The sequence below is a fragment of the Ailuropoda melanoleuca genome, chromosome 1, assembly GCF_002007445.2.
Source record: "Ailuropoda melanoleuca isolate Jingjing chromosome 1, ASM200744v2, whole genome shotgun sequence".
Taxonomy (NCBI): domain Eukaryota; kingdom Metazoa; phylum Chordata; class Mammalia; order Carnivora; family Ursidae; genus Ailuropoda; species Ailuropoda melanoleuca.
Genome location: NC_048218.1, coordinates 94,350,888 through 94,365,962, shown reverse-complemented (window position 1 = coordinate 94,365,962; position 15,075 = coordinate 94,350,888). Strand labels below are relative to the sequence as shown.

At 35.6% G+C, this 15,075-nt stretch overlaps 2 protein-coding genes across 3 annotated transcripts in view; both read right to left on the bottom strand.

Annotated features, from left to right (window-relative positions):
• Nucleotides 1–5,888, bottom strand: part of SERPINI2 (serpin family I member 2) — a 31,890-nt gene extending 26,002 nt beyond the window's left edge. Inside the window, exons 1-2 of one of the 2 annotated variants that reach the window (XM_019797713.2) lie at nucleotides 5,782–5,888; nucleotides 3,280–3,534 (exon numbers count right to left, since the gene is read on the bottom strand). In XM_019797713.2, the coding sequence (XP_019653272.1) occupies nucleotides 3,280–3,526 (247 nt within the window). In that variant the 5' untranslated portion in view covers nucleotides 3,527–3,534; nucleotides 5,782–5,888. Of the gene's footprint in view, nucleotides 1–3,279; nucleotides 3,535–5,516; nucleotides 5,602–5,781 lie in introns of those variants that run through there. The other variant, XM_034663443.1, reaches the window with a different exon arrangement.
• Nucleotides 5,889–11,399: 5,511 nt separating this feature from the next.
• Nucleotides 11,400–15,075, bottom strand: part of WDR49 (WD repeat domain 49) — a 135,696-nt gene continuing 132,020 nt past the window's right edge. Inside the window, exon 18 of the mRNA XM_034663424.1 lies at nucleotides 11,400–11,706. Within this exon, the coding sequence (XP_034519315.1) occupies nucleotides 11,576–11,706 (131 nt within the window). The 3' untranslated portion in view covers nucleotides 11,400–11,575. The remainder of the gene's footprint in view (nucleotides 11,707–15,075) is intronic.

Here is a 15,075-nt window from a genome sequence, read left to right as displayed (position 1 = left end):
GAGCCATAGAAAACCTGAAGGTCATGGGGTGAACATAACTTTGGTTTGATTGTACTAGACCTCCAGAAAATGTTCCAAAATTCAGTACATGTTTACTTCTCCTGCAGTTAAGGCCCAAAGGCCAATTGTATGTGAAATGTGAGAGATCCAAAGATGAAAACAAAGGCAGTCATAGGATTATAGATTATTTTAGCTGAAATATCCATATAAATCACTTATTCGAACTCCTCTTTTGATAGTGAGGAATCTAAAATCCAGACAGATACAATAACTTGAGAGGTGCCATATCGTAAGATTATTTGGTTGCAGAGCTAGGATTGGAATTCATGGCTAGTTGTCTTTCCACAACACTCTTTTTTTTTTTTTTTTTAAAGATTTTTTATTTATTTATTTGACAGAGATAGAGACAGCCAGCGAGAGAGGGAACACAAGCAGGGGGAGTGGGAGAGGAAGAAGCAGGCTCATAGCGGAGGAGCCTGATGTGGGGCTCGATCCCATAACGCCGGGATCACGCCCTGAGCCGAAGGCAGACGCCCAACCGCTGTGCCACCCAGGCGCCCCTCCACAACACTCTTGAATAAGGAAGCATCTCCATTAGTATTTGATTAGTAAACAGCATATTTGAGCCAAAGCAAAAATGGAGCATTATCAGATGCTCAGTAGACTGGAGAACATGAATTCTGAGCAGATGCTTTGACAGTGGGGGAAAGAAGTACTGAGTACACCGAGAGCCCTGTGGGGGTAGGATCCCAGGAGCTGTATGCCCATCTGTGGAACAAGGCAGGTGTTCACATAAAACAACCCGATAGCAGGAAACGTAAAATACAGACCAATTGAACAGATAGCACCTTGGATAATCATTGGGAATGGAAGGCAGTGCCAGGACTAAGATGAGTCAATGAGACACTTACTTTGGGCATAAAATTTAAGGAGATGCCAACAAACTCCATAATCAAGATAATATTTTACTGCAATACATTTTTAAAAAAATCAATTTTAATGCAAAGAAATCTATGAGGAACAAAATAAAAATTGTTAAAGACAGACAGGATCATCTCTAGTGATTTTCCTTTTGTCTTGGGTTCCAATATGGCCCTACCAGGCACCACCTCCTGACCTGTCATACTGTTTGTCCCCCCTTAACACCATTTTGCTCTTCTTTCTCCAGACCCTCTGGGCCTTTTCTCCATTTCCTTGCCCTCTTCCACTCTGTTCCTTAACTTATCTCCGTCTCCCTGTTCTTTGTTTCTTAATTCCCTCCTCTTTTTTATTTTCCAGAGTTTATTTTTCATATTTTCTCTCTCTTTGGCTTGTCTTCCTTTTCCTTCTGCAATTATCTTCCATCTGTGTCCCTCTCTCTCTCCCTTAACAAAGCATAATAGAAAGCTGCTTTGGTAGATTTTGTTACATGTGTTAACATACTAATGTTTAGTTGTCTATATATATATTCTCCCAAGGAAAATATAATATATTGCCCTTATGATCTATAACTCTGACTGAACCATTTTTGAAATTCATTCTGGACAATTTGCTGAACCTTTCTTTGCCTCCATGTCCTTATCTAAGCAGCAGGGTTATGTCTACCTCACAGAGTAACTGAAGATTAAGTGAGATAGTGGACACCAAGCACAGAAACAGGGACCGCTACACCACACGTGTGTGTGTGTGTGTGTGTGTGTGTGTGAGTGACTGATAGTGTCATCCTCATTATTACTATGATTAGCTTTACATTCACAATCCAGAGTTGTTAAGATTTCTGTGTTTCTTTACAAGATATATGCATGTAGAGTAATTTAGATTTCGGAGGCTCTAATTTTGCTAATTTATCATAGAATCAATTTTACATATCTTTATAAGCGCTCTATTACTTTTCAAAGCAGTATTGCGTGATTTAAATGTTTCTGGGACTGTGTAGTGGGATTTGCTGAAATTAATATAGACAGTCAAGAGTAAATCTTGTACGTAGTGGCTTCATTTTACATTATTCACAAAGGAAAATTCTTGCAATTAACTTCACCGTCACTAACTTGTTTTCTACATAAAATTGCCTTTATTTAAGACAAAGCAAATAAGACCTTCTAAAAAAGAAAAACAAATCCCTAAATATAATTACTCTCTTCTGAGGCAAGCATACTGAAGTTAGTTACAGTGATTAAACTTCCACATCCAAAATCTGGAAATTTCTGCTGATGGTTAGGACATATTACCTGAGAGTGATGTAAAAGTTTAAAATTAAAATCATTATGGAAATTGAGAACATGGTTGAGCCAGAGAGATGGACAACTACCCTTTCTTTTTCTTTCTTTCATTTTAAAGATTTTATTTATTTATTTGAGAGAGAGAGACAGATAGAGAGCACCAAGGAGGGGAGGGGCAGAGGGACAAGCAGACTCGCTGCTGAACACTGAGCCCGATGTGGGGGCCAACGCAGGGCCGATCCCAGGACCCTGAACCGAAGGCAGGTGCTTAACTGAATGAGCCACCTAGGTGCCCCAAAAAGTACCCTTTCAAACGGATGCCAGCACTAAAGCTTCTACACAGTATCTCAGATAGGCCTTTGGGCAACTGCAAGACAACAACCCTTCATACGCAAAAAGGCCTCAGATAGGTTATGTAAGTGCTTTTGTAAAAAGATTTTCTTTAAAACCTATTAACCAAACAAGCTTTTAAAATCTTGGTCTCAATTAGTTGAAATAGTTGAAAAAGTTAAATTTTAATTAGAAAACTAATTTTAAAAAGCTAATAAAATAATGAGAGATGCACACAAAGACTTCTGGGTGAGGATGCTCACTGCGGCATTTTTGTAAGAGAAATACTGGAAACAGCCTAATGAAGAGAGATTAAGTATTTCCACAAGAGGCAATAAAATGCAACAAGTAAGAACCATATTCTGAAGCTGATGTGAGAATATGATCACAACACAGTGAGAGTGGAAGAACAAACTAACAATCAAACAAACATACACACAGTCATGCGCACACAACATGAAATCAATTAAAAGTGGCTAAAACAGGCCAGAGGAAAATTTACTGGCATACTCACAGTTTTATATCTGTACAAAAATATCTATAGTAAAAATAATACATTCTTTTGGTAACATTTTCATTAGAAAACAATTAAAATGAATATTATTTAAAATTCTCCATTTTATTGTAAGTTTATGCTTTTGATAATATTTTCCGTGTATTTAAATTCTGACACCCTGAGCTTCTCTCTAATTTGCAAAATAAATTTGGCCAGATCTTATCCAGCATAAATAAGCATATGTAAGAATCTTACCAGCTGAAGTTTCCTGAAGTTTTAACGTTTGTCTTATCTGCTGTTGCGCTTTTCCTTTTGCTCCCAGTTGTACCATCCCAAGACCCAACGTCGTTCCAAGGGGGGAAAATATAATGTTGTTCTTATGAGATAAGCAAATAGCTTGATAAAGATCCACTGCAAATTCGATATTTCTCTGAGCCAATGGTCTCGAGGCTTGACTTCCAGAAAAAATCAATAGGAGACTCCACAACAAGATCTTATCCATTTTGACCTCTGCGCATTAATTCAAAATTCGTTATTTTTCAAAATAATCAGAGTTTACCATAGTAAGTTCCAACAGAAAGCTTTCTACCTATTAGAACAGACTATTGTAAGAAGATTCTTTTTTTTTTTTTTAAAGATTTATTTATTTATTCGACAGAGATAGAGACAGCCAGCGAGAGAGGGAACACAAGCAGGGGGAGTGGGAGAGGAAGAAGCAGGCTCATAGTCCAAGAGCCTGATGTGGGGCTCGATCCCATAACTCTGGGATCACGCCCTGAGCCGAAGGCAGACGCTTAACCGCTGTGCCACCCAGGCGCCCCTGTAAGAAGATTCTTATGCCAGTTTTCAGACAAAGCAACATCTATTGGGAGAAATACGCCCTTCGCTAATGGCATTTTTATATTCCTTCACGAACTGGTCCAAAATATAAAGCAGTCCTCTAAAATCAAAGGAGAAATTGTAATTCTGGAACACTATCAATAAACAATGCTATCTCTAAGTAGCTGTTTGATACTTTTTCCTATTTTCCCCATGATTTTAAATGGGTCACCTCTAACTCTTAATCAAGGGAATGCTCTGTCCACTCTAATCTAAAATGGTTAGTAGATCAAAAGAGAAATGGAATAGAAAAGGAAGACACTTTAGTGTGGTTTTGAACCTACAATTAGAAAGTTAGTGTATTCTAAATCAGTTTGAGTAATCTGGCAAAGTCTTTGCAGTAGGAATTTTCACACTTAACAAAATCTCCCTTCTGGAGGGCGAAATACCCCCAAATCCACCTCATACTTTTTTTCAAAGTGAGGAGAAACAAACTCGGAAAAATTGTAAAGAAACACAATTACAATCAAGTACAATTGGTACAACAATAACAAAAGAAGAAAGCAATTTTTTAAAAAATCAAAGAATAATTTGACAAATTAACACATATAAGAAAGCAATTTAATTGAACACTTTGGACAATTCACAACACAAATGACATCCTATTAAAATGCGTGCCACTAAAAGTGCAGGAAATTCAGCCATCTCACTACATCGGGAGAATGAGTTTTGCAATGTTACCACAGACTTCATGAAATATTGACTCTGAAATCCTTACAAATTTTAGCAACACTAATTTTACCTTACAAAAAATACATTTTAGTAACCCTTAATAACTTCTAGTTTAATAGGTTACTAGGAAATAACTGTTCATTTGGGGTAGAGATGAAAGCCTCCAGAACAATGTATTGTTAGCCTTAAAAAATGAAGAACTCTATTTCTAAAGTGTTTTACAGACCTTTAGGAGGGTCATCATGACCCATAAATGGGTTAAGAGTCACCATAACATATAAAGATTACTAACAATGAAATAGTCTCTAAAACTAAGATATGGAGTCATTAGCCAGCTACTTCAAATTGCTTTCTAATATTTGTAGTTAAATCCTGTTTGTTTAGATATACAATTTGCAAAGGAAAAAGACCTCAAAATGCAATTAAAAAATTGTTAAAAAAAACAAAATTGTTTTGGTAAACTGAAAATATAAATGTATACTATCAAACAAATGTTTTATTGAGGATTAAATTAGTACATAAAGTTGTGAGTGGCTGTGAAACAATAGAAGAAGCCAGTGCACAAAAGAAGTTTTATATGCAAAATAAATTTCCGTGTATCAATTTCTAATATATTCAATATCTCAGAAGATGTCTGATTAGAAATATCAGTTTGTAGTCATATAAGTAGTCAAAATGTTATTAGTACTTTTAAGTCATCAAGTGGCAATTCATTAGGCACATCTTTATGTATTTGGTTTGTATCAGAATAATAATAAATAATATTATGAAGGATATAATTTTCCCTCATAGTGGAATCTGAGGGGTATCCTCTCATTATTATTAATAATCTTAATAGCTAAAATTTACATTATTTGAGCATCCAATTCTCCCAGAAAATTTCTAGGCACGTAATAAATTATACGTTCACAACAAAAAAAAGGTCTTAAAAATTCACTTACCTCATTGGGTTTTGGATCCTATTTCATTAGAAAGCATGAATTACTGGTGAACTAAACATGATGAGTAGTCCTATAAGAATTTGACCTTCAAATTTATAATGGCATCGTTTAAGGAGAATAAAAGTAATGTGTTAATTTGATAAATTTAAATAATATCTGTATCAAAGTGAATTGAAATGCCATTCCCCCACTCTATTAAACACTCATAATCAATATTACTGCAAATGTACTTCATTCAAAAGCTATTTAATTTTAAGGTACTTACCCCAAATTCGCTTCTAATTATTCACTGTAATAACTGAAATGTGCCTGCTGGGAAACCTTAGTACATAAAATACCGATCGGTCAAGGCCAGCTTTATTTATCTTGAGCATTGTATGATTAATTCCTCTAAACACAAAGCAGGTGTTCACTACATTTGTATAAAATGACTGACATGATCAGGTTAATGATCAATGATGCAATTGGCAAGAATTGAGAGAGCAAATCATAATCGTTTTTTTTTTAAATCATTAAGCTTATACTATTTCATCCATTACTCCACTTCTTTTATGGTAAGTAGAAACAGAATTTGGAAGAATGTACCAGGGCTTGTAAAGTTGCTAATAATTAGTTCTTTTTGTTTCTCATAGGACTCGCACTTCAGGTTACATAGTTATGCCATCATAACTATTTCAGAATGCCTATGAGGAAAAGGATAAAGCTAAATCAAGCCCAGAATGCAGAGACAAATTGCTGCTGCATTTACAGAATTCTCAACAATTCATCAAATTATACAATTGTCACAGGAGTTTCCTGTGGTTACATTTTAATCCTGGGGAAAGAGAGTGGATATTGAGAAATACACTCTCTATGTTGAACACAAAGACGAGATTATGATTATTGATTTTCTAAATTATATGAAGACAATACTATTAAACATAGGTAATTTGATAATAAACATCGGTGTTACTTATATGTGCTTTTAACCTTTTACATGGTTTTCTCTACCAACAGTTCATTATTAAAAAATGGATGGATAATTGAATGGATTTTGATCTCATTCTAGTTCCAATCAATCACCTCGATGGCAATCAGATATTAAATACATTGTATTATTCATCAGCCGCCTCTGAGAAGAAAAATGGAAAATCTGTACCAGTTACTATAAAACAAATATTCCCTATTGATAGCTAAATGTAGTTATTTCTGATAAATTTATGAAAAAGAAATAAAATGAATGTAGATACCTTTAAAAGGAATTCTTTAGAAAACCTTTTTCAAGAACCCTGTTAACCTCTTTCAATGTCCTAGACATAGCTAGAGCTCACTGACAGCCCTGATGGTCACTATGGGCCGTAATCTAATTCACTAAAATTCTTAATTGCCTATCTACGCATCTCTAAATGTTTTCTAAATCTTGGGTTATAATACTATTACTTGCTCTAACATATGCAAACTCATTTCCAGCTTTTAACTTAACACTATTAGAGATCATTTTCCAAGAAGAGTTACGCAGCTCAGAGCACAATCTTTCTTCTTATTCTACTGATCAATTCATAAATAATAAGTCTGAATGTCCAAGACTGTCATTCAATCAATGCTTTTCTACCCCTGGAGTGACACCAGGAAACATCCATCACAAGTACCCTTAGCTACCAAATTATTATTTCTCCATATTACTCAGATCATAATGTGATTCACCCAGGAACAGGCCATTACTTCTCCTTCCAGTGACAGAGACAGACACTTTGTCTTAGTAAGATCATTTAATGAAGTTGTTCTATAAGGACCTTATGTTAGAGCAGTTCAAGCAGAATGTACATTGTCCTGTCTCTTGGGGAGTAAAAAAGAATGGCTATGAATTTCTCCTCCCTGGTTTAAGCTCTTTTAATAGACAATAAAGATACCACGATTGTCCATAAAATATTACTGCAGACTTTTAAAATATTTTCACAAATCTGTTCCTTCTACAACTCTATTTTATCCCTAAAGCATTAGGAATATATTTTCATATATATATATATATATATTCATTAGTGAGAGCCAAAGTGTCTTGGTATAAATTTGAGCACCATCACTTTCCCACTGTAAAAAACAAACCTGGGAATATGTTTAAAAATAATAGCAAGAGGTTACGGGTTCAATATCATCATCTTTCTTAGCATTTTGTAGTTTTTTTTAAAGTAAAAATGTATTTAGTTCCAAACTTGAAAAGCATACAAGCAAACATTCTCATTAACAAAGGACTTAAAAGCTAATTCCTCTGTTTGAGCATGGATGAATTTCAGCATTTTTTCCCTGTCAGTTTGTTCCATATATTTTTGTGGTAAGAGGAAAATGCTCTGAAAAGATTACAGGTTAAATTTATATTTAGTGTAAATCTACATACTACAAACAAAGTAGTCTAGTGAAAATTCTGGCACATTTTATTTTAATGTGGCAAGTCCTTCTCACTGTAGAAAAATGGATCTTAAATAATTGAACCTAAGTGTTAATTTAAGAAATAGCTTATGAAGCCTTCAGTTCTATTAACATTTGATAGGCAAGACCCTGCTACCTGCCTAGCACAATTAGAAGCTAGAAGATAGAAGAGTAAGACATAATAGCTAAATGTCTTTTTATTTTTTCCTTTTGTGTGCATTTTTGTTCCAAACTATTAGAAACAGTATCATTAAAAGAGACTTTCATACCTTTAAAAGTCCTATTCTCATTAAATTTACTTGTGAGACAGCTCCTCTTAATTCCTTTCCCGGAAGAGGCCCTGAAGTTAATTAAAGATGGGATTAGGGTTACACACAGCACAGTGCCTTGCACGCGAGGTAGGCTACAAAGAGAAGCCTATTATATGAACGAGACAATTTCAGACTGATCATTTCAAACAAAGTCATTTCCAGGGATAAAAAAAGTAAAATATATCTAGTAAAGAATTTCCAATTCATACCAGAAAAACTAGTGAGTTCATTCAACTTTGCTTAGTAAACCACTGCATTTTACGTGCCTTCACTCCAGAAAGCTGATGGCAGGAGACGTGTATTCGATTGATATGTGTATACCTGGTGTCTATAACAGTCCCTAACACATGTCTTAAATAATCGGTTGGGCAGATGGATGGATGACTGGATGATGGATGAACAGATGGTTGGGTGGTTATATGGATGGGGAGTAGACCCTATGCAAAGTATTTGGTACCCATATTACATCTCTTTAACATCTTAATATTCCCTTAAATTTCTGGAACTGTGGCTCAAATCTCACTCCAGTGTACTGTCATCCATCTATGATTCATAAGTCATATGCTCTAAGTTCGAAATGATGGATTATCTAATCAAACCTCCCAACCAGTGCAAGAATTTTCTGCAATCTCCCTGTGAGAGAGTTACTCAGCTTCTGCTAGAGCATCTCAAGAAATCCTTTGTCCCAAGGCAACCTTTTTCATTTTTAAAAAATAATTTACTTTGAAATACTTTCAAATTTACAGGAAAATTGCTGGTATAATATAAAGAACTACCATCTCCCTGTCTTCTTCTGTGTTTCCCCAATTGTTAACATTCCACCACATATATGTGCTCAATCTAATATCTAATCTCTCTCCCTCTTCCTCTCATACAGATAAAAAAAATATAAGATCTCATATATATTATATTCCTGTATTAGATACATATATGTGGTATATGTGTGTGTATACACACATCCATTATAATTAGCATTTTCTGAATCATTTGAGAGCAAGCTGCAAACATAATTTTTTAATCACTCTTAACCATTCCTTCCTTCCTCCCTCCATTTTCTTATCTTTTTTTTCCTTATTCTTCCTTCCTCCCTCCCTCCCTTTCTCTGTCTCTGTCTGTGTCTCTCTATTCACAATCACGAATTCACATTGGTATCTCTAAACCCAATCTAAGATCTCCAGGTTCTTTCTAGTTTTCCTCCTTTGAAATTTTATGAATACCTTCTATAAAAGTGAGATACTTGCCTCTCATCCTCAATATATTCACAGATTTATTCATTTACTTTCTCAATATTGATTTGCTCAATGTAACCAACCTCCCTACTATGCTGGCCATCTCTTCCACTTACCTTGTCTGCCTTTCTACCACCTAAATTCCCCTCCCACCGCCCAGTCCCAGTCTCTTGGATCCAGTGAGCATATCTCTGCTGGATCTTTCAGTTCCTCCTCCTTCTTTTCATAGCCATGCAGCAGGCCTACCACCAATTCCTCTGCACCAAGATGGGAATGAGAGGGAAGATAAGACATCTCTTTCTGTTTTAGTAAGTATTAGGAAGAAATTCTAGAATCTGCCTCCTTAAAATTGTGTCCGTTGGTTCAACTTCTACTCTTTTTCTTCATGCCAGCTTTGAAATATTTGAGAATAGGTTATATCTCCCATGAATTCTCTTTCTTATGCCAGACTTCTCCATTTCTTTACCTGTTCCTCTGCAACATGGTTTCCAGAGCCTTTATCAGGCTGATAACATTCTCCACTATTTGTTGATTGATGCGTGCAAATATATATTTCTTTTGTATCTTTCCCATATGTGGTTGCCATTCAAAGGGAGAGAAAAGCAGTATACGTAGAAGTCATGATGACTGACCAGGATGCACCTAAATGTAGCTGGAATAGGCTACAGTAGTTTCCTGAAAGCCTTTCCTCTGCCATCCTTTCCACCAACTAAAACATTTGCTTCACTGATGCTAGATTCTATTGCTGGAGTTCATTCCATTGACTTTATACTAATAAAAAGAAGTTAAGAGAAAGTTGAAGTGCAGAACCATGGTCTTTGGAGTAAAACAGACCCAGGCTCCAATCTCAACTCTGCCATAGACACTTGGGCAATTCTTCTAATGGACCCAAATCTCAGGTTTTAACCCTATAATAGATATATGATTCTAGGGAGGCTTAAACACAATGAAGTTTCGCAGTTACTGAACAGAGAAGGATCCTATATATTGTTATTTCATTTACTTGTGTGTGTTATTGCAAAATTCTTCTTAAAATACCAATATTTTTGCAAGAACTCTTTAAAATGCAAATGTGTAGTAAATAATTAAAGTTATATGAACGAATTTATTAATTACTCCTACAGAACACAATAGATAAATCAGCATAAGAATATTGGTTACCTGGTAGATGATGATATTTATGAAGAAAAATGGGTCGAAAAAGTGAGGCATTGTGTTTCAGAACCAAACATTTCCTACTTGAGCTTTTACATAGAGTGAGTCTATATATAGCCCAATCTCTTTGATTTTTTTATTTCCAAGGCCAATAACTCTTTTGTTGTGCTATGCCACTTCAGAATATGGTAAAACAAAATATAGGAGTAGAACATATGCAGTAATTTCTCAGTAAGTACATGGAAGAATGGACTTAAGTCTGTGAGAATGAATAGGAACAGCTGCAACTGACAAGGTCTAACTGCATTATCAGAATCATGTAAAAGAAACTAGCGGGTGTCTGGGTGGCTCCGTTGGTTAAGCATCTGCCTTGGGCTCAGGTCATAATCTCAGCGTCATGGAATCGAGCCCCGCCTTGGGCTTCTAGCTCAGGGAGGAAACTGCTTCTCCCTCTCCCTCTGCCTCTCCACCATCACCCACTCGTGCTCTAAGTAAATAAATTAAATCTTTTTAAAAAATTAAATAAAAGAAACTAGAAAGTGTGTAAATACATGGAAATGGCTTTCTCAGTTAGTTTGTAGATAGTCACTGTTAGTGTTTTTCATATTTAACTTCAAGGTAGCTTTTACAATAAAAATTAACCAAAAATATTTGTCTATCAAAGCAACCAGAAGTGCACTGGTTAGAATACATTGTTCTGAAAATGTACATTTTTACATAAAACCACTTGGGAATAAACGATGCCAGTTGTTATTGCCCCCTCTTTAGTCCAATCTATCTTTTATTAAGAATACACAGAAAGTGAAAGGTGATGGATAAAGACAGCACTAAGACATTGTCTGAAAACAAAACTTCCTGAGGTTTAAATATAAAGTAAAAGAAAGACACAGAATTCTTGATTCCTTATCTGCATTCTGTACTCATGCCTCATGTGACAATGAAATATTTATTTCTCTTTCAATCATAATTGCTTCTTATTTCTTTTTATCTTCACTTCACTACTTGTTTCTTGACATAATTGCTTGGCTCTTCGTTCCCGATCCAGAATTTCTTTGGGGAACAGGTTTTTCTCATCAAACACAGCTTTCAAAGCTACAAAATGATGAAGAAAATGACATGGAAATTATACTTGGTAAGAGACCCAATTAAATGAAATAGTGGGGAGAAAATTCTCGTTTCAATTCATCCGAAAATTTGTGTTTCTTAAACCAAGAGCGTATGTGGGGGAATTTTCTCTGATGCTCCTGCTATTCCTTTTTACTTCAATTTAAAATAAAAAGTTAAATTTTAACAGAGTTTGTTCTATCAATGTATTTATACCATGATAGAGATCCACCATTTCACAGTATAAGACTAAAGAAGCTTGTGTTTTCCATTTTTGCTTTTTTAATCTACTTAACAGCTATCAAAGACTCATAAAAAGCCAAGAACAAATTATTCTGTATTGAAATAAGACAATTAAAATAATCAAAACACAGTTTGACTGTCTGCATGACTAAACAAGTGCATCTGCAATCACGTCCTTGTAAGATACTTTGATCTGCAGGGATCTGTGGCTTCAGAAAAAAAAGAGCCCAATTATCCCCATGAGTGGCTATATTATGCATCAGTGAGAAGTAGGAGGAAATTGTGCCGTGCATTCAAGAAAATAATTCTGGCCTTTTGCTTAATTTTATCATTTCAACAAATGTTTACTGAATGTATATTATGCACAATGTTCTATGCTCAGGCATAAATAGGGCACAAATATGACTAAGTCGCAGGCTTTCTTCCAACTGGTACAAAGTAGGAATAGTGCCCAAATAACCAAAATACCAAGTACAATAAGGTACTGTTCTAAGAAAATATGAGCAACAGAAATTGTGGTGAAACATACCGAGATTCTAAGAATATGCAGAGATCAGAGGAAAGGCTTTAAGAATCAGACACTATTTGAGGTAGATATTTAAGTCCAGGTAGGATTTTAATTGATAATAAGGACTACAGATGTGAGGACGAGTTGGCAAGGGGGAAAGGAAATGTCAACTAGAGGGAACAAGTAAATAAAAGTGTGGAGAAACAAGAGCTACTATTTGGATAATTCTGAATAATTCAGTACTAATGTGACCAAAGTTCAAATATAGAGAGAATGAGGTTGGAGCAAGACAAAGGAACACTTCAAATGCCAAGCCCAAGGAATATGACATAAACTACATAAACGTTGAACAACTTCATAATATCATGCCATCTTTATATATTTGGACTGAAAAAAAAACCCCAAAAAACAAACCCTCTCCATTTCCCATACAAACATGATTGTATAAGTCAGTATCTTTCCCCTTTTTATCTCAGGTATTATACAAGAACAACCAGGAAAATGAGAGAAATATAATTTGGCAAACAGACTCCATGTGAGTAAAGCCCAAATATATAGGTAACTTGCAGCCTGCAAAACATGAAGAAGGGCAGTGCAAGAGCTGACACTGGGCAGAAGGTATGCAAGATAAAGTGATGAGTATGGAAAGTGTAAGAAGGCCAGCAGCAACAGCGTCTCAGAAAGTTCTAGCAAAAAGACACTCACTAAAGGTGAGGGGCTCGCAGTACAAATGCTTTCTCTCTCATTCATATGTATGGATGTAAGCGGAGGTGAGCAAGGCTGGAAGCAGAAGCCCTCCACAACACCTGGCTGTGTTCAGAGGAACAGATGAAGCAGGGCTACACACAGAATCGTGCACATGAGCCATTTTTTTTGCTAAAAACAGTCTGCCCCTGTAGTTGAAAAACTGAAGGCCATTCTGATCCCACAAGCTCTCACCTAGGGACCTACTACAAATTTCAATTCTAAAAAACCCAACTCATTATGACTAAATAATTAAGAGAAGAAATAAAAATTTAAAAACTGGCATAGCAGGGGCACAGAGGACTATAAAAATTAGAAACAAACAAAACAAATTTTAAAAACAGCAGAATTAATCAATACACAGACAACCACCAGAAAAACGTTGCCATTGGCCAGATATATATTGGTATTGAGCACTTTGTCACGAATTAAATTTTAAAACTTGAAAGAGCACTTACCTCTGTAAAGAAAGCTCACAGAGCAGAAGTGAAAGAAGTCAGGAAATGGTGTAACAGGAAGTGAGGAAAGCGAGCTGGCAGAACTCAGGAAAAATCTCTCAAGTGAGAATAGGCTATGGGATAACATAATGGGGAGCAGAGTTCACAGATGAGAGAAACAAATATAACAAGATGAAAAGTAAGAGAAGACATGAGAGAGGAAAGTGATACTAAGAAAGAAATAGATCCAACAAACACAGCAATCAGATGAGTCCTTAAAGAACATCAGAGCAGAACAAATATTCACAAATATGTGAGTTTTCCTCACATTAGAGATATTCTGACACAAACAGAAAGGACATACTGTGGCATCAGGAGGAACAGAATCAGCATAGTCAAACAAAGCATATCTTAGCTAAATTATTGGACTTCAAAGAGAATCATTTGACAGCCAGACAAAATGATCAAGTCGCTCAAAAGGAGAGAAATGGATATCTTCCATTAGCTATCTTCATGGTAACGATCGATACCAGAAGACTGTGGAGCAACGAGGAGATCAAGGGAAGAACGTGTGAGGTGTGGATATGATACACGCCCAAGCCGTGCCGCAAAACTAAAAGTTACAAATAGTTTCAACATGTGGGGAATTTAGGGACTAGTGTTTCTAAGAGAACTTTTTGAGAAAATTACTACAAAATAAACTGATAAATGACTGACAAAAATTTAGAAAAAGATTTAGTGGTGAGCCCTGAATATTTTTAAATGTAGAAGTGAGATAAAAATAATACAAAGTTTAGGATAAGAAAACAGAAGGTAGAAGCCACATGCCTGACAATGTAGAAATGATACAATTAACAAAAACTGGAGGGGTAAGGGAGAGGAAGCTTCATTCATGATAAATCAGTGACAACTAAGAGGCAAAAGACTTAAACCAACAAGTCAAGTAATAGCCATAGAAGTAAATTTAACAAAATAAAATAAGCTCAAAGATTGAAAAAATAAGGTAGTAGAAGAGGAGGAGAGGAATGAAGAAACGTGCTCATTTTATCATCAGTCAGCATGAATATAATAGTTACTGTCTAGAAAACTGAAGGGCTAGAATTATATAAACTTATGAGTATAGGGGCGCCTGGGTGGCACAGCGGTTAAGCGTCTGCCTTCGGCTCAGGGCGTGATCCCGGCATTATGGGATCGAGCCCCACATCAGGCTCCTCAGCTGTGAGCCTGCTTCTTCCTCTCCCACTCCCCCTGCTTGTGTTCCCTCTCTCGCTGGCTGTCTCTATCTCTGTCGAATAAATAAATAAAATCTTAAAATAAATAAATAAATAAATAAATAAATAAATAAATAAATAAACTTATGAGTATAAAGGTACCATTGGAACAATATATAACACCCTCCTGAAATAGAAACAACAAAAAAATTAC